The sequence below is a fragment of the Salvelinus namaycush genome, chromosome 31 (assembly GCF_016432855.1).
Source record: "Salvelinus namaycush isolate Seneca chromosome 31, SaNama_1.0, whole genome shotgun sequence".
Taxonomy (NCBI): Eukaryota; Metazoa; Chordata; class Actinopteri; order Salmoniformes; family Salmonidae; genus Salvelinus; species Salvelinus namaycush.
In genome coordinates this window covers 5508404-5527037 of record NC_052337.1, presented here as the reverse complement: position 1 = coordinate 5527037, position 18634 = coordinate 5508404, and the positions used below count along the sequence as shown (strand labels likewise).

The following is an 18634-nucleotide window of genomic DNA, read 5'->3' as shown; positions in this document are numbered from 1 at the left end:
TTAGCGAAGGTCATACACAGGTACCACGGTATAGGGTCATGTTGCCCCTAGATGCTGATCCTGGGCCAGTTTAGCATTTTCCCCACTAATAGTTCATGTTAGGATTGGGGAAGGGGAAGCTGATCCTAGATCTGTACCTAGGGGGAACTGATTAGCAGTTTAGCCTGTAGCATATGTTGATTGCTCATGGCCCGTGGCTTAGACCTGGAGGTCACATGAGCCCACATCCCAGAGGATTACACTGACAGATAAAGTAGCCGTCTAATGAACTTATACAGAATGACACCTGTCATTGACCGCTCTCCCTCGATCTCTCACTAACACTCAGCCAGTCTAGTGCACTTCCCCACTGAGGGCACCAGCTGCACCCTGGGAGCTGGCCACACATTTGATCATGGGGGTTGTAGACCTGCCACTTCTGGTACACAGTATATAGTCCTACGGTATGTTGGTTCATCCTATAGAGGGTTATAGGCCTACGGTATGTTGGCTCATCCTATGGGGGGTTATAGTCCTACGGTATGTTGGCTCATCCTATGGGGGGTTATAGTCCTACGGTATGTTGGCTCATCCTATGGGGGGTTATAGTCCTACGGTATGTTGGTTCATCCTATAGGGGGGGTTATAGTCCTACGGTATGTTGGTTCATCCTATGGGGGGTTATAGGCCTACGGTATGTTGGCTCATCCTATGGGGGGTTATAGTCCTACGGTATGTTGGCTCATCCTATGGGGGGTTATAGTCCTACGGTATGTTGGTTCATCCTATAGGGGGGGTTATAGTCCTACGGTATGTTGGTTCATCCTAGGGGGGGTTATAGTCCTACGGTATGTTGGTTCATCCTAGGGGGGGTTATAGTCCTACGGTATGTTGGTTCATCCTATAGGGGGGGTTATAGTCCTATGGTATGTTGGTTCATCCTAGGGGGGGTTATAGTCCTACGGTATGTTGGTTCATCCTATGGGGGGTTATAGTCCTACGGTATGTTGGTTCATCCTAGGGGGGGTTATAGTCCTACGGTATGTTGGTTCATCCTATGGGGGGGTTATAGTCCTACGGTATGTTGGTTCATCCTATAGGGGGGGTTATAGTCCTACGGTATGTTGGTTCATCCTATAGGGGGGGTTATAGTCCTACGGTATGTTGGTTCATCCTATAGGGGGGGTTATAGTCCTACGGTATGTTGGTTCATCCTAGGGGGGGTTATAGTCCTACGGTATGTTGGTTCATCCTATGGGGGGTTATAGTCCTACGGTATGTTGGTTCATCCTATGGGGGGTTATAGTCCTACGGTATGTTGGTTCATCCTAGGGGGGGTTATAGTCCTACGGTATGTTGGTTCATCCTATGGGGGGGTTATAGTCCTACGGTATGTTGGTTCATCCTATGGGGGGGTTATAGTCCTACGGTATGTTGGTTCATCCTATAGGGGGGGTTATAGTCCTACGGTATGTTGGTTCATCCTATAGGGGGGGTTATAGTCCTACGGTATGTTGGTTCATCCTAGGGGGGGTTATAGGCCTACGGTATGTTGGTTCATCCTATAGGGGGGTTATAGTCCTACGGTATGTTGGTTCATCCTATGGGGGGTTATAGTCCTACGGTATGTTGGTTCATCCTATGGGGGGTTATAGGCCTACGGTATGTTGGTTCATCCTATGGGGGGTTATAGTCCTACGGTATGTTGGTTCATCCTACAGGGGGGTTATAGTCCTACGGTATGTTGGTTCATCCTATGGGGGGGGGGGGTTATAGGCCTACGGTATGTTGGTTCATCCTATAGGGGGTTATAGTCCTACTGTATGTTGGTTTATCCTAGGGGGGGGGGTTAAGGTTCATCCTACATACCGTTCATCCTAGGGGGGGTTATAGTCCTACGGTATGTTGGTTCATCCTATGGGGGGTTATAGTCCTACGGTATGTTGGTTCATCCTAGGGGGGGGGTTAAGGTCTTACGGTATGTTGGTTCATCCTAGGGGGGGTTATAGTCCTACGGTATGTTGGTTCATCCTATAGGGGGGTTATAGTCCTACGGTATGTTGGTTCATCCTAGGGGGGGTTATAGGTCTACGGTATGTTGGTTCATCCTATAGGGGGGGTTATAGTCCTACGGTATGTTGGTTCATCCTATAGGGGGGTTATAGTCCTACGGTATGTTGGTTCATCCTATAGGGGGGTTATAGTCCTACGGTATTTTGGTTCATCCTAGGGGGGGTTATAGGTCTACGGTATGTTGGTTCATCCTATGGGGGGTTAAGGTCTTACGGTATGTTGGTTCATCCTATAGGGGGGGGTTATAGTCCTACGGTATGTTGGTTCATCCTATAGGGGGGTTATAGTCCTACGGTATGTTGGTTCATCCTAGGGGGGGTTATAGGTCTACGGTATGTTGGTTCATCCTAGGGGGGGGTTATAGTCCTACGGTATGTTGGTTCATCCTATAGGGGGGTTATAGTCCTACGGTATGTTGGTTCATCCTAGGGGGGGGCTAAGGTCTTACGGTATGTTGGTTCATCCTATGGGGGGTTATAGTCCTACGGTATGTTGGTTCATCCTATGGGGGGTTATAGTCCTACGGTATGTTGGTTCATCCTAGGGGGGGGGGGCTAAGGTCTTACGGTATGTTGGCTCATCCTATAGGGGGTTATAGTCCTACTGTATGTTGGTTTATCCTAGGGGGGGGGGGTTAAGGTCTTACGGTATGTTGGTTCATCCTATGGGGGGTTATAGTCCTACGGTATGTTGGTTCATCCTATAGGGGGGGTTATAGTCCTACGGTATGTTGGTTCATCCTAGGGGGGTTATAGTCCTACGGTATGTTGGTTCATCCTATAGGGGGGTTATAGTCCTACGGTATGTTGGTTCATCCTATGGGGGGTTATAGTCCTACGGTATGTTGGTTCATCCTATAGGGGGGGTTATAGTCCTACGGTATGTTGGTTCATCCTATGGGGGGGTTATAGTCCTACGGTATGTTGGTTCATCCTATGGGGGGTTATAGTCCTACGGTATGTTGGTTCATCCTATGGGGGGTTATAGTCCTACGGTATGTTGGTTCATTCTATGGGGGGTTATAGTCCTACGGTATGTTGGTTCATCCTAGGGGGGTTATAGTCCTACGGTATGTTGGTTCATCCTATGGGGGGTTATAGTCCTACGGTATGTTGGTTCATCCTAGGGGGGGTTATAGTCCTACGGTATGTTGGTTCATCCTATGGGGGGGTTATAGTCCTACGGTATGTTGGTTCATCCTATGGGGGGGTTATAGTCCTACGGTATGTTGGTTCATCCTATGGGGGGTTATAGTCCTACGGTATGTTGGTTCATCCTATGGGGGGTTATAGTCCTACGGTATGTTGGTTCATCCTATGGGGGGTTATAGTCCTACGGTATGTTGGTTCATCCTAGGGGGGGTTATAGTCCTACGGTATGTTGGTTCATCCTAGGGGGGGTTATAGTCCTACGGTATGTTGGTTCATCCTATGGGGGGGTTATAGTCCTACGGTATGTTGGTTCATCCTATGGGGGGTTATAGTCCTACGGTATGTTGGTTCATCCTATGGGGGGGTTATAGTCCTACGGTATGTTGGTTCATCCTATGGGGGGGTTATAGTCCTACGGTATGTTGGTTCATCCTATGGGGGGTTATAGTCCTACGGTATGTTGGTTCATCCTAGGGGGGGGGTTATAGTCCTACGGTATGTTGGTTCATCCTATGGGGGGGTTATAGGCCTACGGTATGTTGGTTCATCCTATAGGGGTTATAGGCATTTTATCTCTGATTTTTTTTGCTCTTTTTTTAACCCACCGCTACCGCCCCTCATCGTAAGAACTTTTTATTACATTTTTATTTAATGATTTCTCTTAAATTCTTAAATGAAATCTCTTTTTTTCCCTCCCTCTTCATTTTCTTTTTGACTATTGAATGTACTGGTCAATACAGAATTTAGTTTGATGTGTTTTGATGCTTGTGCCAGCTTGAAGGTCTGTTTCTGCACATTCTTAGTGCCACCATCTCTGTTCAGATGTTGCATGGGAATAGTTTCGTGTGTGTTGGAAGTTATTGGAAGTGTTTGGCCTGTGTACTTTAATGTGTGTTTTGTCTGACTACAGGTGGCCCGTAAGCTGGTGATCCTTGAGGGTGACCTTGAGCGCTCTGAGGAGCGTGCTGAGGTGGCTGAGGCGTAAGTTTACCCTCCTTCATTACTGACACACCCATTACTGACACACAAATGTCACCGTATTCCCTTTTATAGTGCACAACTTTTGACCAGGTCCCATAGGGCTCTGGTCAAAAGTAGTGCATTATATAGGGAATAGTGTGCCAATTTCCATGTCTTAGTCCCTATTCTCCACCCTTTTCTAGAAGTGTGAACTTGCACACTTCCCGTCAGGGATTTAACAGCAAATGATTGACGTAATAAGCATTGGCTGGAGTGAGTTTTCACCATTTTAAAGTTCATCCAATCAAGTGTACGCTTTGGGAGAAGGGTGGCGAATCAAAACGCAGTGCTGGATATCGCACTTAAAAACTCTGTTAAAACCAACAAATTCCTCGTATTTCAGTTCCATTGAAATGTGGTTGTTTAAGGCAAATGTGGTGTTTTAATGTGAATGACATGTTGATGGTTCATCAGTAGACTTTACTAGGCCCATCTCTTATTTACTTGAGCACATTTGGGAATTTATGCATATATTTTTATCATGGCGTGTCGCACCTAACCATCTAATGCATTTGGAAATATACATTGATGAGGCCTCTCCTGAAAAATTATGTTAATATTAATTTGACTTGTTGCATGGACCCACCTTCCTGTTAATAAAATTACTCATGATTGGATGGCAACTGAAACAAGCTAATGACCTCCGTGGGTGTATTGATTTCGTTTGGCTTAAGAACGGAGAGTCCAGTAGCCGTCCCTTTAACCAGTAGCCGTCCCTTTAACCAGTAGCCGTCCCTTTAACCAGTAGCCGTCCCTTTAACCAGTAGCCGTCCCTTTAACCAGTAGCCGTCCCTTTAACCAGTAGCCGTCCCTTTAACCAGTAGCCGTCCCTTTAACCAGTAGCCGTCCCTTTAACTGACAGCAAAACATATATTTATTCCCAGGTAGTCCCATGATACACCATGACACGAATGTCCTAACCTCGTCCACCAGCAGTCTCTCTTTCTGTCGAACAGTCTGTTCTCATAGCGCCTCAGAACGGGACTTGACTTGAAGTCTATGGCAGAAGTGGATTCATTGTTGTTTTTTTACACTGGTTTTAGTTGGCTGATCTATGTCCATCGCCATCTAGCACAGGGATGGGCAACTCTGATGTGGGTGGGGGCCACATTAAACTTGACTCCATCATGAGGGGCTGCAGTGGCTCGTGGGTCTGCGACCATGCTTCCTACAAGTTTAGTTAGCTGGCCTCTAGACTAATTACATTTTTTTTAGCAGACATGGGCTAATTGAGTGACTGCTGATGCACAACCAAAATACGAAATTGAACCTTGTGTATTCTATTATTCTAACTAAGTTGAGACCCCGGCGGAATTCCCAATAATTTTTTTCTTCTAATTTTGTTTGGTCCGTGGGCCTACATTGGTCCATAAGCATTAAACCCCCCCCCCCCCCCCTTACATTGTGGACTTTACACACGAGCAGGGCAAGTGAGTTTGGAAAATCTTAAAGTACTCATCTTAGAAGTAGTTTTCACATATAAATGTTATATGCCCTAACTCAGAATCAATTGGTCTTCCAATTTGGTTAATAATATGGTCAATGTGACAGAACACTCCCCCCCCCCCCCCCCCCCCCCCCCCCCCCCCCCCATGTGGGAAACACGAGAAGATGGGATACACTAACCACAACAGGCACCTGAATGTGTGTGTTCTCTCCCCTGTGTTTTATGTAATGCATGCCTGAATCCAACACACCTCCACCTGGGATCACCTTGTGTGTGGGTTCCCTGACCCCTCCTGCCCCCACCTCCTACACCCCTACCTACCTGACTGTGGAATAACCCAGTCGAGTCAGAGAGCTGGAGGAAGAGCTTAGACTCATGGACCAGAATTTGAAGTCCATGATGTGCGGAGAGGATGAGGTACTGTCTGCCCCCCCGTACCAGGACAAACGTCCCGGTTCCAAACCTCTTTACTACCTGCTTCCTTTCTCCGCTCCTCCGCTCCTCTGGCTTATGCCCTTGACTCGCCTTCCAAGCCCCTCTGCCTCGCAGCTGTGCTCCATGGAGGGCTCCCCTGGTGGTTGACGTGACAGTATTGCTGTGGTACAAAAGGACTAATGTCCTACAAGCCATACTGTCCCTCGCCATATCTTCAACCTGAAGCCAATGGGATCCTTGATGTGATACTTGAGATTGAGGCATACAGATTATACATGTATGGATTTTATACATGTATTTGTAAAAATCATATACTCTAAGTATAGGAAATAATCTGTCAGATATTATCCATCAAGGATCCTGATTTAACCCTTCCATCTGATGGGTAGGTGACATTAACCCCTTCAGGTAAGTGTGTCATTAACCCCTTCAGGTAAGTTTTATTCTTCTGCCAGTGCACTCTCCCTAATAGGCACTGGGTTGGAGTATCCAGAACAGAGTCTCCTTGGTCATGTCCTCTCCTCCCTCTCAAAATGCTCTCTCTCCTTTCTTTTCCCTCATTTTCCTCCCTCCCTCCTGCTGTTGCACAGTAAATCTGGTGATCTTGAGGAAGAGTTGAAAAATGTCACCAACAACTTGAAGTCTCTGGAGGCCCAGGCTGAGAAGGTACTGTAGGAGAGGGGAAGTAAGCTGGGCCCGAAGGTCAGATACAGATACAATGCAGGATAGTCCAGCTGGATAAAACACACACAGATGCCCCTCAACACACAGTCTTAGTGTAGGATATCTAGCTATAATACATGTTTATTTGTCATATGCACAGAATACAGCGTAGTGTCCAAATTAAATGGTTACACACAAGCCATCCTCTCAAAATATCTATATACTTTTTAAAATCCATAACATTGATTTAAAAAAAGTGTAGGGATTGAACTGTATTCCAGGCATAACGTTAGATGGGTGTAAAATACATTTAAAAGCAGAAGATTGATTGAGGAGAGTTTGATGTTTTGTTCTTAGGACCCGCTTGCATTATGACAAGCCTACGCTGAGACTTTAGCTAGCCCTCTTAGCTTCGTTTTCCCAGCCAACCTTTCAGCTCTCGTGTCGTAGTCTCCTCTCCTGCCTAGCCAACCTTTCAGCTTTTGTGTCGTAGTCTCCTCTCCTCCCTAGCCAACCTTTCAGCTCATGTCGTAGTCTCCTCTCCTCTCTAGCCAACCTTTCAGCTTTTGTGTCGTAGTCTCCTCTCCTCCCTAGCCAACCTTTCAGCTCTTATTGTAGCCCTCATTTTCATTAATGGAATCTTTATCCAATAGTGTTTACTTTAGTGGATGTGAACAGTAGGCTATTAATTGAATGCTACACTGTAGACGTTGTCATAGAATAAACACATACATGTATATTGACTGTCTATATTTGAACTAGAATACTGCCATATATTTTAAGTTGTGAATGTTTAAGAAGAAGCTCTCGTCATAACTCTTGTGCTAATATGAATCTCCATTATTTCACTTCTAGTACTCACAAAAGGAGGACAAATATGAAGAGGAAATCAAAGTTCTTACCGACAAACTTAAAGAGGTGGGTACTGTAGGGTCACCATATCTAATATTTTAGTATGAATGGTTCTTCAAATGTTATCTTAAAGCCTCTTATCTTCCTCCCACTCTTATGCAACCTAATGTTAACCACGATATTACGTAGATATGTAATTTGGTGCTTGGAAAAATGTATTTGAGAAGCATTGTGCTCGGATGCTCCCCCCCCCCCCCCCCAGGCTGAGACGCGTGCTGAGTTTGCGGAGAGGTCTGTGGCCAAGCTTGAGAAAACCATTGATGATTTGGAAGGTACGTTTTCGACACTTCTTTCATTCACAACCATTAACGCCTCTTGGAGTTCCCAGGAGCTGATGTCACTAACTGCATTTTCAGCAACCCATTCACTTTATCTGAATTCCAATATGGCACCCTAATCCCTGTATAGTGCACTTCGTTTGACCAGAGCCCTATGGGGGGGGAAAGGGTGCCATTTGGACTCACTCTTATGTTTCCTTTGTGATAGCGTAACAGACGTTTCACTAACAGAAAGATTTGCCCCTATAACCATGAGTTGTAACCATGAGTTGTAGCCTGTTGGGTACCCTCGCATGACTTGTTAGTAGTGTATTGTAGCGGTAACATACCTGTATGTTTCAATCATTAATAAAGACTCTAAATAGTCGAGCAGCATTGTAGATAGTAATTTACAATTTACCTTCCAACTTTGAGTACCGTTAGAAACAGAGGAGCACCGATGTGAATGGATTTATTAATATGGGTTTAATAGATTAACCAATTATTTGGTAGATTAACCCCCATTAACCTGGCTCTGTTGTCCAGGGATCTAATTAGAACAGATTGCAGTTGAAATCAATGATGGGCATTCCGTATGATTGTGCCAGATAGACAAATGTGTAGATTCTGAGTCTTTAGCTCTGAAGAATAATAGTCTGCCTGTAAGGCTGCGTTTACACAGGCAGCCTATAATTCTGAACTTTTTCCAGTAGCCAGTCTTTTGACCAATCAGATCAGCTCCTTTGCCAATAATTGGGCAAAAGATCAGATTTTGGCTGCCTGTTTGATTGGAGCATAACTGTGGAGCCACAGCTTCACTTTCGATTGCTTATCCTGTCTGGTTATTATTATAATTATGTAACCTTTTATTTAACTAGACAAGTCAGTTAAGAACAAATTTCTTATTTACAATGACGGCCTAACCCGGACGACACTGGGCCAATTGTGCGCCCCCCTATGGGACTCCCAATCACGGCCGGTTGTGATACAGCCTGGAATCGAACCAGGGTCTGTAGTGACGCCTCTGAGATGCAGTGCCTTAGACCGCTGCGCCACTCGGGAGCCCTTGGTGTTACCTTATCTCATTGATCAGTTTGACTGATTGATTAGATCCTATAAGGTTAGATTTGAGTTGTAGTACTTGGACTACGAGCAAGTTGGATTCTTCCAAGGTTTTGCCTTATTTCTTATATACGTTAGGGTGTTGTCGATTCATCCACAGTTACTCAATCAAAGGAGTGGTTATTTAGCAATAAGAATGGGCTTGTTGTGGAGAGCTTAATGTCTTGTTGCATTTTGGCAGACTTTGGAAATGTCATGTGTGAGTAGGTGTAATCTGGTGTGTTGTTCAAGGAGTTTGAAGTGGAACAAGGCTGTTCAGTAGGTGTTATCTGGTGTGTTGTTCAAGGAGTTTGAAGTGGAACAAGGCTGTTCAGTAGGTGTAATCTGGTGTGTTGTTCAAGGAGTTTGAATTATGGATGTGACTTAACTTTTAAACAAAATTGGGATCCTTAACTTTAAGAGAACCCCCCCCCCCCCCCCCCCCGAAGTTAGGATCTCCGCCTGGGGAAAGTTGTGGAATTTAAAGAGAACCAGAAGAAGTGAACTTTAGGCTACTTTGGTGAATTTGCGAGGCATGCAAGACCGATTACCAAGAGATATCCTCACCGTGGTTTGTTTTCTTCTGCCCTCCCCCTCAGCTCTCTCTCCCTCAAGCTGGCCTGCCTGGGGTGTATTCATTACACCCATTTATGTTGCAAAACGTTTCTTAAACGGAAGCAAACAAAACTGTGATGTACCTACTTGAATTTGTCCAGTAGAAACTCTGGTTTTAGTTACTGTTTGGACTAGTGATTAAACCCCTGCTCTATCTCTTCGCTAATGATGCCAGTGTGTGTTCAGTCTTCGGTCTGTTGCGTGTAGCATATCCTAGCCTATTCATTGATGATAGGCCTTGCTTTGAATTTGCGAGACATTGCAAGCCAAGAAATTACGATTTACAGTATTCCATTGCGAGACACATCTTTTGATTGCCGATAGATAAGACTAGTGCATGGTTTCCCCAACTCTGTCCTGGGCCCCCCCCCCTGGGTGCACGTTTTGGTTTTGCCCTAGCACTACACAGCTGATTCAAATAATCAAATGTTGATGATGATGATGATGATGGTGGTTATTTGAATTTGCTGTGCAGTTCTAGGGCAAAAACCAAAATGTGCACCCAGGGGGGTGTGGCACCAGGACACAGTGTGGGAAACCCTGGCCTAGTGCACGGTTCTGACTGCCTGGTGGCCGATACTGTGGCCCTCGTTCTCCGTTCCTCATTAGCGCGCTATGAAAGATGCGAGTGTTTTGTGCTCTCAGAAGTACGGCAACTAAGCAGTCTCCTCCGTTCCAAGAATACTGACTCTTAGGAGTTGATTCCTATTGGAATCTAATCTTGACACTCGACTTGCAAGGAGTCGAGGAATCAATTATTTTGGAGTCTACTCTCCAACACTAGGTCATCATCGTTAACAGTTGCAAGAATCAGAGAAAGGCAAGTGACAGCAGTGAAGTCCTGCATGGCAATAATTTTTTAAGTTAAATGAGAAGGAAATGCAAACTTTGCCAGGTGGAATTGAGGCTCAGTAATGGTGGTACAGGTGCAATGCTTAACCATCGGAAAGGGACGCACCGTGAGACCCGTTGCTGGCAGCAGCACGGCTGCATTGTAAACTCACGTGGAATTTTATGCATTTTTCTTATCGTTTTAACGTAAAACTTATTTAAAAATAAAGTGCAGTTGTGGAGCATGGCTGTTCAGTTGGTGTTATCTGGTGTTTTGTTTGAGGAATTTGAATTGGAACATGGCTTTTGATGCTGCATGACCCTGATAACCTTGAGTGGATTTGTCTTTTCCTGAAGGACGAGTTTTAGTTGATTTTTAAACTGGAGTGCGTTGTGTTAACTGTTTGATTCTGTGTTAATGATACGCAACTTATTAATATTCTAACATTTTTTGGAATTTGATTCATTTATTATTTTACAAATCTAGAATTTTTGTAAGGTATTTGATTGTCAGATTGCTACTGCTGAAGGAATTTGGTGGAAAAGTTATTTTTGGATATGGCATTTTATTATAATTTCTTTAGATGTGCATAATCCTTTTTGAAGTTGAGATTTCTGTTATCTGACTTTTCTTTTCTTGAACTTTTCTTTTTTCACTCACCTTGTTCTGTTTCCATCTTGTGTGTCTGTCCATCTTTCTGTCCATCTTTCTGTCGTCTGTGTTCATCCCTCCCTCCAGACGAGGTGTACGCTCAGAAGCTGAAGGGTAAAGCCCTCAGTGAGGAGCTTGACCTGGCTCTCAACGACATGACTACACTCTAGACACTCCCTCACTCTTCCTCCTCCTCCTCCTCTCTGACGCTCTCCACCTTCATCTGGCACCCCTGGGGTTCAGACATCCTCCACTTCCTTTCTGTCCTTTTTTTCATTCCACAACTTTTCAGACAGAACTGTGATCGATCTCTCATTACCCTTGGTTACGAAATTTGTATGGTGAAATTGAAAAAAATGTGGTCGTAACTAAGTTTACAAGACTTGCTGATTCAAAATACCAAGGGATATAAATGTGGCCCCAGGCAGATTGTCCCCCCCCTACCCCCGTCAAACCCATTCCCCCTTTTTAGTTCCTCTCCCTACTGTTATGTCAGGTGTCAGCATTGTTCAGTGATCCTCTTACATTTCTATAGATGTAAATAGGAAAACCCACACCCATTGGTGTTGTCTGGCGCTGTGTCCATACCTCTCCAAAGATCTGGGTTAGGCTTGGTCTTCTGTATTGAGATATATACTTGTTTTCCCTTTCTCTGTAATAAATGTCCTGAAACCGCTACTGTTTTCTACTGTCATTATCAGCATTTGGTTTTTCATCATAATCACCTAATAAAGTTTAGAAGGTTGGTGCCGAATATTACAATCCACAATTTGCCATACCACTATACCTGACTACACTCGCGGTACATGGTGTTTTATTGACTACATTTAATATAGCCTACATTTTTTGACTACCTTTACCGTTTTATTGAGAATTTTTTATATTTAATATTCATATTAAATTAAATCTGAACTGTTGTAAAATGTTATGATGGAGATACACAAGTCATTCAGTGAATTACTTATTTTACGATACAAGGGAATCGGTGTGAATGAATCTCATTTCAGTACTGTTCCCACCACACCGTATGAACTGTTTTGAACATTTCTGTAATTATCTGACCAACCCTGACACAAGGCATCAAAATAAATCTGACCAAAAGAGGTGCAGTTCTGAACAATCCCTCTGATTTCCAAACACTCCCAGTAGAACCAATAAATCTCTTTTAATGATTAAGGGAACATGATATTTAGTTTTTAAAGTGAGAATTATCCTGTCTAAAGAAACCTGCGGCTCAGTACTTTGGAGAATCTTAAAGGGATTTGCTGTCTCTTACCTCCCTTTCTTATCCCCTGACCCCAGCAATATGAATATGTATTGCTTCCTGCTATAGTTGCTTAAAGGAAAATTACACCCAAAAAACACATTTTGGTATTTGTTTCATTAGTCCATTGTTGAGTGCCAACATGTTTTGCTTGTCAGCAATCAAGTTAAGATATGTAACTTTCACCAACAATTCATATACTTTTTTTCTAAGTACAGAAGTCATCCCTGTATTATGCTGCATTTTGCATCATATTTTGATAATTACCTAACTTGATTGCTGACAAGCAAAACATTTTGGGACTATGTCAAAAATGGACTAATGAAACAAACTTTCCTTTTAATGTCTTGCAATGATTGTGTTCAATTCAAGACATTTCAAGCATTGTCAAGTGAGCTGTAATTGCTATAGGTGCTGATTTACCTCTGTCAGACGACAAAAAGCAACTTTCAGCAGTTCTTTTTTCGTGTCTTTCATTGCCCTGTGACCTTTTATTGCACTAATCTGTGACCTTTTAACCCTTCCCTCTTTCTCTCCCTCCTTTCTCTCTCTGTATCTTCACACTGGCTTTCATTGACTCTTCTGGCACCACAGAGCGTTATCACAAGGAGGTGGAGAACAACCGCATCCTCAGTAACGAACTGAGGGTTGTTCTGAACGAATTTAACAGCTGAGTCTGAGACGGAAGCTTTGGCAAACTTCCTTCCACTATCCCACTCTTCCAATATGCACTTGTCTCTGAGTAAACTTGGAACCGATTTTCTCATACCCCCCTCTAGAAGGCACTGGTTGTACATTCTTCAGTATGCTGTCATTAGGGTGGAGTCAATACATGAAAATTCAAGTCATAACATTGAAGTCATTTGAAAACATGACATTCAAGTAATTGACCAATCATATAAAACATTTACATTTAATACATGGAAAATCTGTTACAATTCATCAAGGGAATTGAGTGTGAATGAATTTGCCCCAAACTTGGAGTGTTGTGTGTAATTTGGGTACTGGTAGGGTACCTGTACAGTAATTCATCCCCCCCAAATAAATCATGTAACCTTTTTTTGTATGAAATTTGGTTCCAAGTTTTTCAGAATTAAGAAAGTTAGTTTTTCACAAACTTGAGGATACTCACTTGCTGCACATTGTAGAGTTCCACTGCTAAAACATGAGGGAGTTTAATGGACCAAATGGAGCACTTTGGACTGGACACCATCCCACACCTGAAGTTTTCAAAGCTTTCACAGAATGTGGAATAATTAGCATTTATCTGAAATAATGGTTTTCAGGATTATTTATTCAAAAGAAATACCCAAGTTTGCATATAGGACAGTTTGCTGTAAAACTTCAGATTGTTTGCATGCCATCCTGCCTATATACTCTAAAGCCTGTAGACTGACATCTATAGATAATCATATAGCCAAAAATATATATATATATATAATGCCATGAAATCTGGTGAATGTTATACATTTTTTGATTTCACAAATGTTTTGCTATTGCTCAGACTCTCTTACATGTATCCATCCAAAGTCAATGATATGTAAACTTTTAAGATTTACACAGGCTTGAAACTACACAGGCTCATGTATTTCTTTGAATGTAGAGTTTGTAGTTTAGTGTGATGAAACATATTTTGTTTTATCATTAACTATTATAGTACTTATACATACTAAGTATACACTCTGGGTGCAGTATTAGATTTCTGGGGTTAGTCTCTCTACACTTGGCTTCGCTACAAGTTACCCCATATTATATCCACACCCATTTGTTTACATGGATTCCTTTGGGTGTTTTCCCTGTTAAGAGTCCTTAAGTAACTTCACTATTTTGCATGGTGTGCTATAGTGAACTTGGCTAATTCCAAGTTGTGCTACATTTACCTCATGACTTTCCACAAGTTAGCTGGGCTAAATATATAAATCTTTAGCCTCCTTGTATTGACTAGCATTACTTTCATTGCACGAGTATCTTCACGTTTTAGCTTCCCTCACCACCTGGCCCATTGAGTGGTGTGACACGCAGAAAGCATCTGCTGTCCTCTGGAAACGCTCCTTTGTACACACTGAAATTGAAACCTCACCTGACATTCTGTGCACACAAGGAGCACTGTCCTCTCATTGGGTTTGGGAAGGGACTTGCTATGGTAGCTCACCAACATGTAGGAGACGTCTGAACTAAGAAAAGAAAAAAACGTTCATATTCATTTTTTTGTTTTCATCTAGATTGGCTGTCCAGGAAAGTTGAATTCTTGCTTCAATTGTATATAACATGGATCTTTTCAACAGCCTAGCTCTGTTTATTGTCCACCTGTGCTTCTTAGTGACCACTTTCGCTGTTTTAACTGACACAAACATATTACTGCAATTTTACACAAACACACTTGATAAATGAATGTGTAAAATACAGTATGCTTTTGAATCACATTGTTAGATAGTACTGTTAATTTTTTTGATGTCCATGTTTCATTGTCCTATTCCTGAGCCAACAGAGCTTGCTTGTTGGGGTGCTCACCTGTTCTTTTGTTTTCCCGTCACCAGAGAAACTAGCTACAGCTAAAGAAGAGAACCTAGACATGCACCAAACGCTGGACCAAACCCTCCTGGAGCTCAACAACCTATAGAGCGAGCTCTGTCTGTCTGGGCCCATGAACAAGAGGCCTAAAACAAAGTGAACGAAAAAAACACAAAGCTTTCATAATGCTCATTGATACACACTTGACCAAATCCTTTAGTTGACTTGCCCCTTTGGGAACAGGACAGTCTTCACATGGCTTTAATAGTAGTAAAGGCTTACGAACAAGGCATTCCGTTTTAGTTAATGAGGGTCTCTTGCACACATGCTAATTAATGGCAAACGCATGCTGGCTACAGAAGTTAACATGGTTCAGTATAACAGCAGAACAGCATAGAGTTGGACAGCATAGAGTTGAATGCTATCGAGGTTGCTGTTTGTATTTAGCATGTGATTCAAGTCTTTAAATTGACATCTCTTTTCTAATCTGACCTCTGAGGCCTCCTTGAAGTGAAATTGCATTTGCTTTACTCTTTAAGCTTTGTTACCTCAAACTCTTATTTTTTTTTAAAATCCAAAGTATAAAGTTTTTGTAATCCTTCAAAACAAATAAATGGTAAACATATTCTTTACTTACTATTTGGTAAGATGTGCCACTCATTGTTTTAATTAATACAGTATAGTATTTGTGTAGAACTGACCCAAACAGGGAAAAAGACTAGCGTTCGCATTTTAATATTTGGACTATTTCGGATAAATAGCAGTTCGTTAAATGTACGTCTAGGGTAGTTTATATGGTTCAAAATGACTAGCAAAGGTATCAAATAATGTAATACAAACTAAATACAATAGGGACATTTAATTTAGACACAGGATTCTTTTGACAAAGTTTTTGAATTTTCAAAATTGTTGTAGTGACCTTTTGGGGGTTTGGATAATAGTTTAATATTAGATGATTTTGCTATTCTAATCATGATGATGTGGTACCTCATGTATTCTAATCACTTGCCTTTTTTTCCCTTTTTTTTTCTTGACAAAGATTTTTGAGAATGCCCATAGTTGTTAGAATCTGAAACTTCTCTTAATTTTTGAAACACCCTCTCAATAATTGGCCGGTTTAACTGTTACATGGTCGTTCCACGAAACGAGTCTCTTTTTGAGTAGTGAAACTACTTGCTCAACCCAATGTTTCCCCCCACAAAACACCACAAAATGTCCAGAAAGACTAGAACCAGCTCACCTGCTTTTACACTGATTTGATTATTAGATGGGGGGGGGGGGGGTGTATATTAAATATTCACCATATTAAAACAAAAGTTCAGGTTACAGGATTGACCTTAAAATGAGGGACATGTTTAAGTGTTTTACCTTACAATGAATCACTAATCACATGAAATAGATAATCTTCCAAATTGACTTTGTCAAAACAGCCAAATTGACTTTTGAGGATAAGTGAGTTAAAATCTGAGAAGTCAGATTGCAAAGGGAAATGTCAAAATGCTGAATGTTGGCGCTAACTCTTTGATTATAAAAAAAAAAAATCTAAGTCTATTAAATGGCACTTCATTTAATATGGCAGGCTTTTAAAATCCAATATTGGTGCAACATTTCTACTTAAAATATCAAAGGGATGCAAAAGGGACTCATTTTGTGGAACTACCCTACAGCTGTAAACTTGTAAGGTTGATTTCAAGCTCATGTAAATTATATCTTAATGCACATGTGTCAATACTTCAGACTAGTCAGAATGCTTATCGGTCTGAAGGTTTTAATTGGGGGGAATTATTCAATATTCTGGAGGTATTAAAATAATTGTATTAAGGTTTATTACTCATGTATCCTATGCAATGAATCAACTGTATAAGCTCTTAAGATGATTAAAAAATGGCCGGCAAAATAAATGGTTGTTTTGTACATTTCTTCTAGTATTTCCTTAAACCAGATCACAGTGTAACAAAGTCTAATAACGCTTATACTTTAGTTTGTTTACAATGGTGAACTGATCAAGACAACTTCTTGGTTTCTTTGAATGATGCTGGCTACCACTACTACCATTTCGCTAACGTTTTGGCGTAACAATTCTGGTGTAACTGCTTCTGTGTCATGTTTCCACAGCAACAGGATGGTAGCTTCAGATCAAGTTTGACCCATGATATCGCCAAAGCATGTTGTGTAAACAATCATGGCAGAAATGTCTAACAAGGTTGTACATTTAACCTTTGTCACGTCGACACTGAACAAAAATATAAATGCAACATGTAAAGTGTTGGTCCAATGTTTCATGAGCTGAAATTAAAGATCCCCCCAAAAAATGCATTCTCACAAAAGGCTTACTTCTCTTGAATTTTGTGCACAAATTTGTTTACATCCCTGTTAGTGAACATTTCTCCGTTGCCAAAATAATCCATCCACCTGACAGGTGTGTCATATCAAGATTAAACAGCATGATCATTACACAGGTGCACCTTGTGCTGGGGACAAAAGGCCACTAAAATGTTCAGTTGTCACACAACACAATGCCACAGATGTTTTGAGGGAGTGTGCAATTGGCATGCTGACTGCAGGAATGTCCACCAGAGAATTTAATGTTCATTTCTCTACCATAAGCCACCTCCAACGTCATTTTAGAGAATTTGGCAGTACGTCCAACCGGCCTCACAACCGCAGATCACGTGTAACCACGACATCCACATCTGGCTCCTTCACCTGCGGGATTGTCTGAGACCAGCCACCGGTCAGCTGATGAAACTGGGTTTGCACAACCGAAGAATTTCTGCACAAACTGTTAGAAACCATGTTTCAGTCAGGCCAATCACATCAAGATTATGATCAGTGATTAGTTCATTGACTATAACTGCCTTTGAATTGAGGGATCTAACATTAAGTAGCCCTATTTTGAGATGTGAGTTATCCGGATCTCTTTCAATAATGGCAGGAATGGAGGAGGTCTTTATCCTAGTGAGATTGCTAAGGCAAACACCGCCATGTTTAGTTTTTCCCAACCTAGGTCGAGGCACAGACACGGTCTCAATGGGGATAGCTGAGCTGACTACACTGACTGCTAGTAGCAGACTCCACTAATCTGGCAGGCTGGCTAACAGCCTGCTGCCTGGCCTGCACCCTATTTCATTGTGGAGCTAGAGGAGTTAGAGTCCTGTCTATGTTGGTAGATAAGATGAGAGCACCCCTCCAGCCAGGATGGAGTCCGTCACTCCTCAGCAGGCCAGGCTTGGTCCTGTTTGTGGGTGAGTCCCAGAAAGAGGGCCAATTATCTACAAATTCTATCTTTTGGGAGGGGCAGAAAACAGTTTTCAACCAGCGATTGAGTTGTGAGACTCTGCTGTAGAGCTCATCACTCCCCTTAACTGGGAGGGGACCAGAGACAATTACTCGGTGCCAACACATCTTTCTAGCTGATTTACACGCTGAAGCTATGTTGTGCTTGGTGACCTCTGACTGTTTCATCCTAACATCGTTGGTGCCGACGTGGATAACAATATCTCTATACCCTCTAAACCCTCTTAAATCATTGACATGTCGCATCATTGACTTACAGTACCTTTCAAGGGTTTTTCTTTATTTTTACATTGTAGAATAATAGTGAAGACATCAAAATTATGAAATAACACATGGAATCATGTAGTAACCAAAAAAGTGTTAAACAAAGCTGTCATAAAGGTAAAGGGTGGCTACTTTGAAGAATCTCAAATATATAATATATTT

The 18634-nt window shown here is 42.2% G+C and overlaps 1 protein-coding gene across 11 annotated transcripts in view; it reads left to right on the top strand.

Annotated features, from left to right (window-relative positions):
• tpm2 (tropomyosin 2 (beta)) overlaps positions 1–16801 on the top strand; it is a 37602-nt gene extending 20801 nt beyond the window's left edge. For 2 of the 11 annotated variants that reach the window (XM_038970674.1, XM_038970678.1), the window contains 5 exons: positions 4114–4184; positions 6696–6771; positions 7624–7686; positions 7883–7952; positions 14938–16801. In XM_038970674.1, coding sequence (XP_038826602.1) covers positions 4114–4184; positions 6696–6771; positions 7624–7686; positions 7883–7952; positions 14938–15020 — 363 coding nt within the window. In that variant the 3' untranslated portion in view covers positions 15021–16801. The other 9 variants (XM_038970672.1, XM_038970676.1, XM_038970680.1 and 6 more) reach the window with 5 other exon arrangements.
• Positions 16802–18634: the final 1833 nt, after the last annotated feature.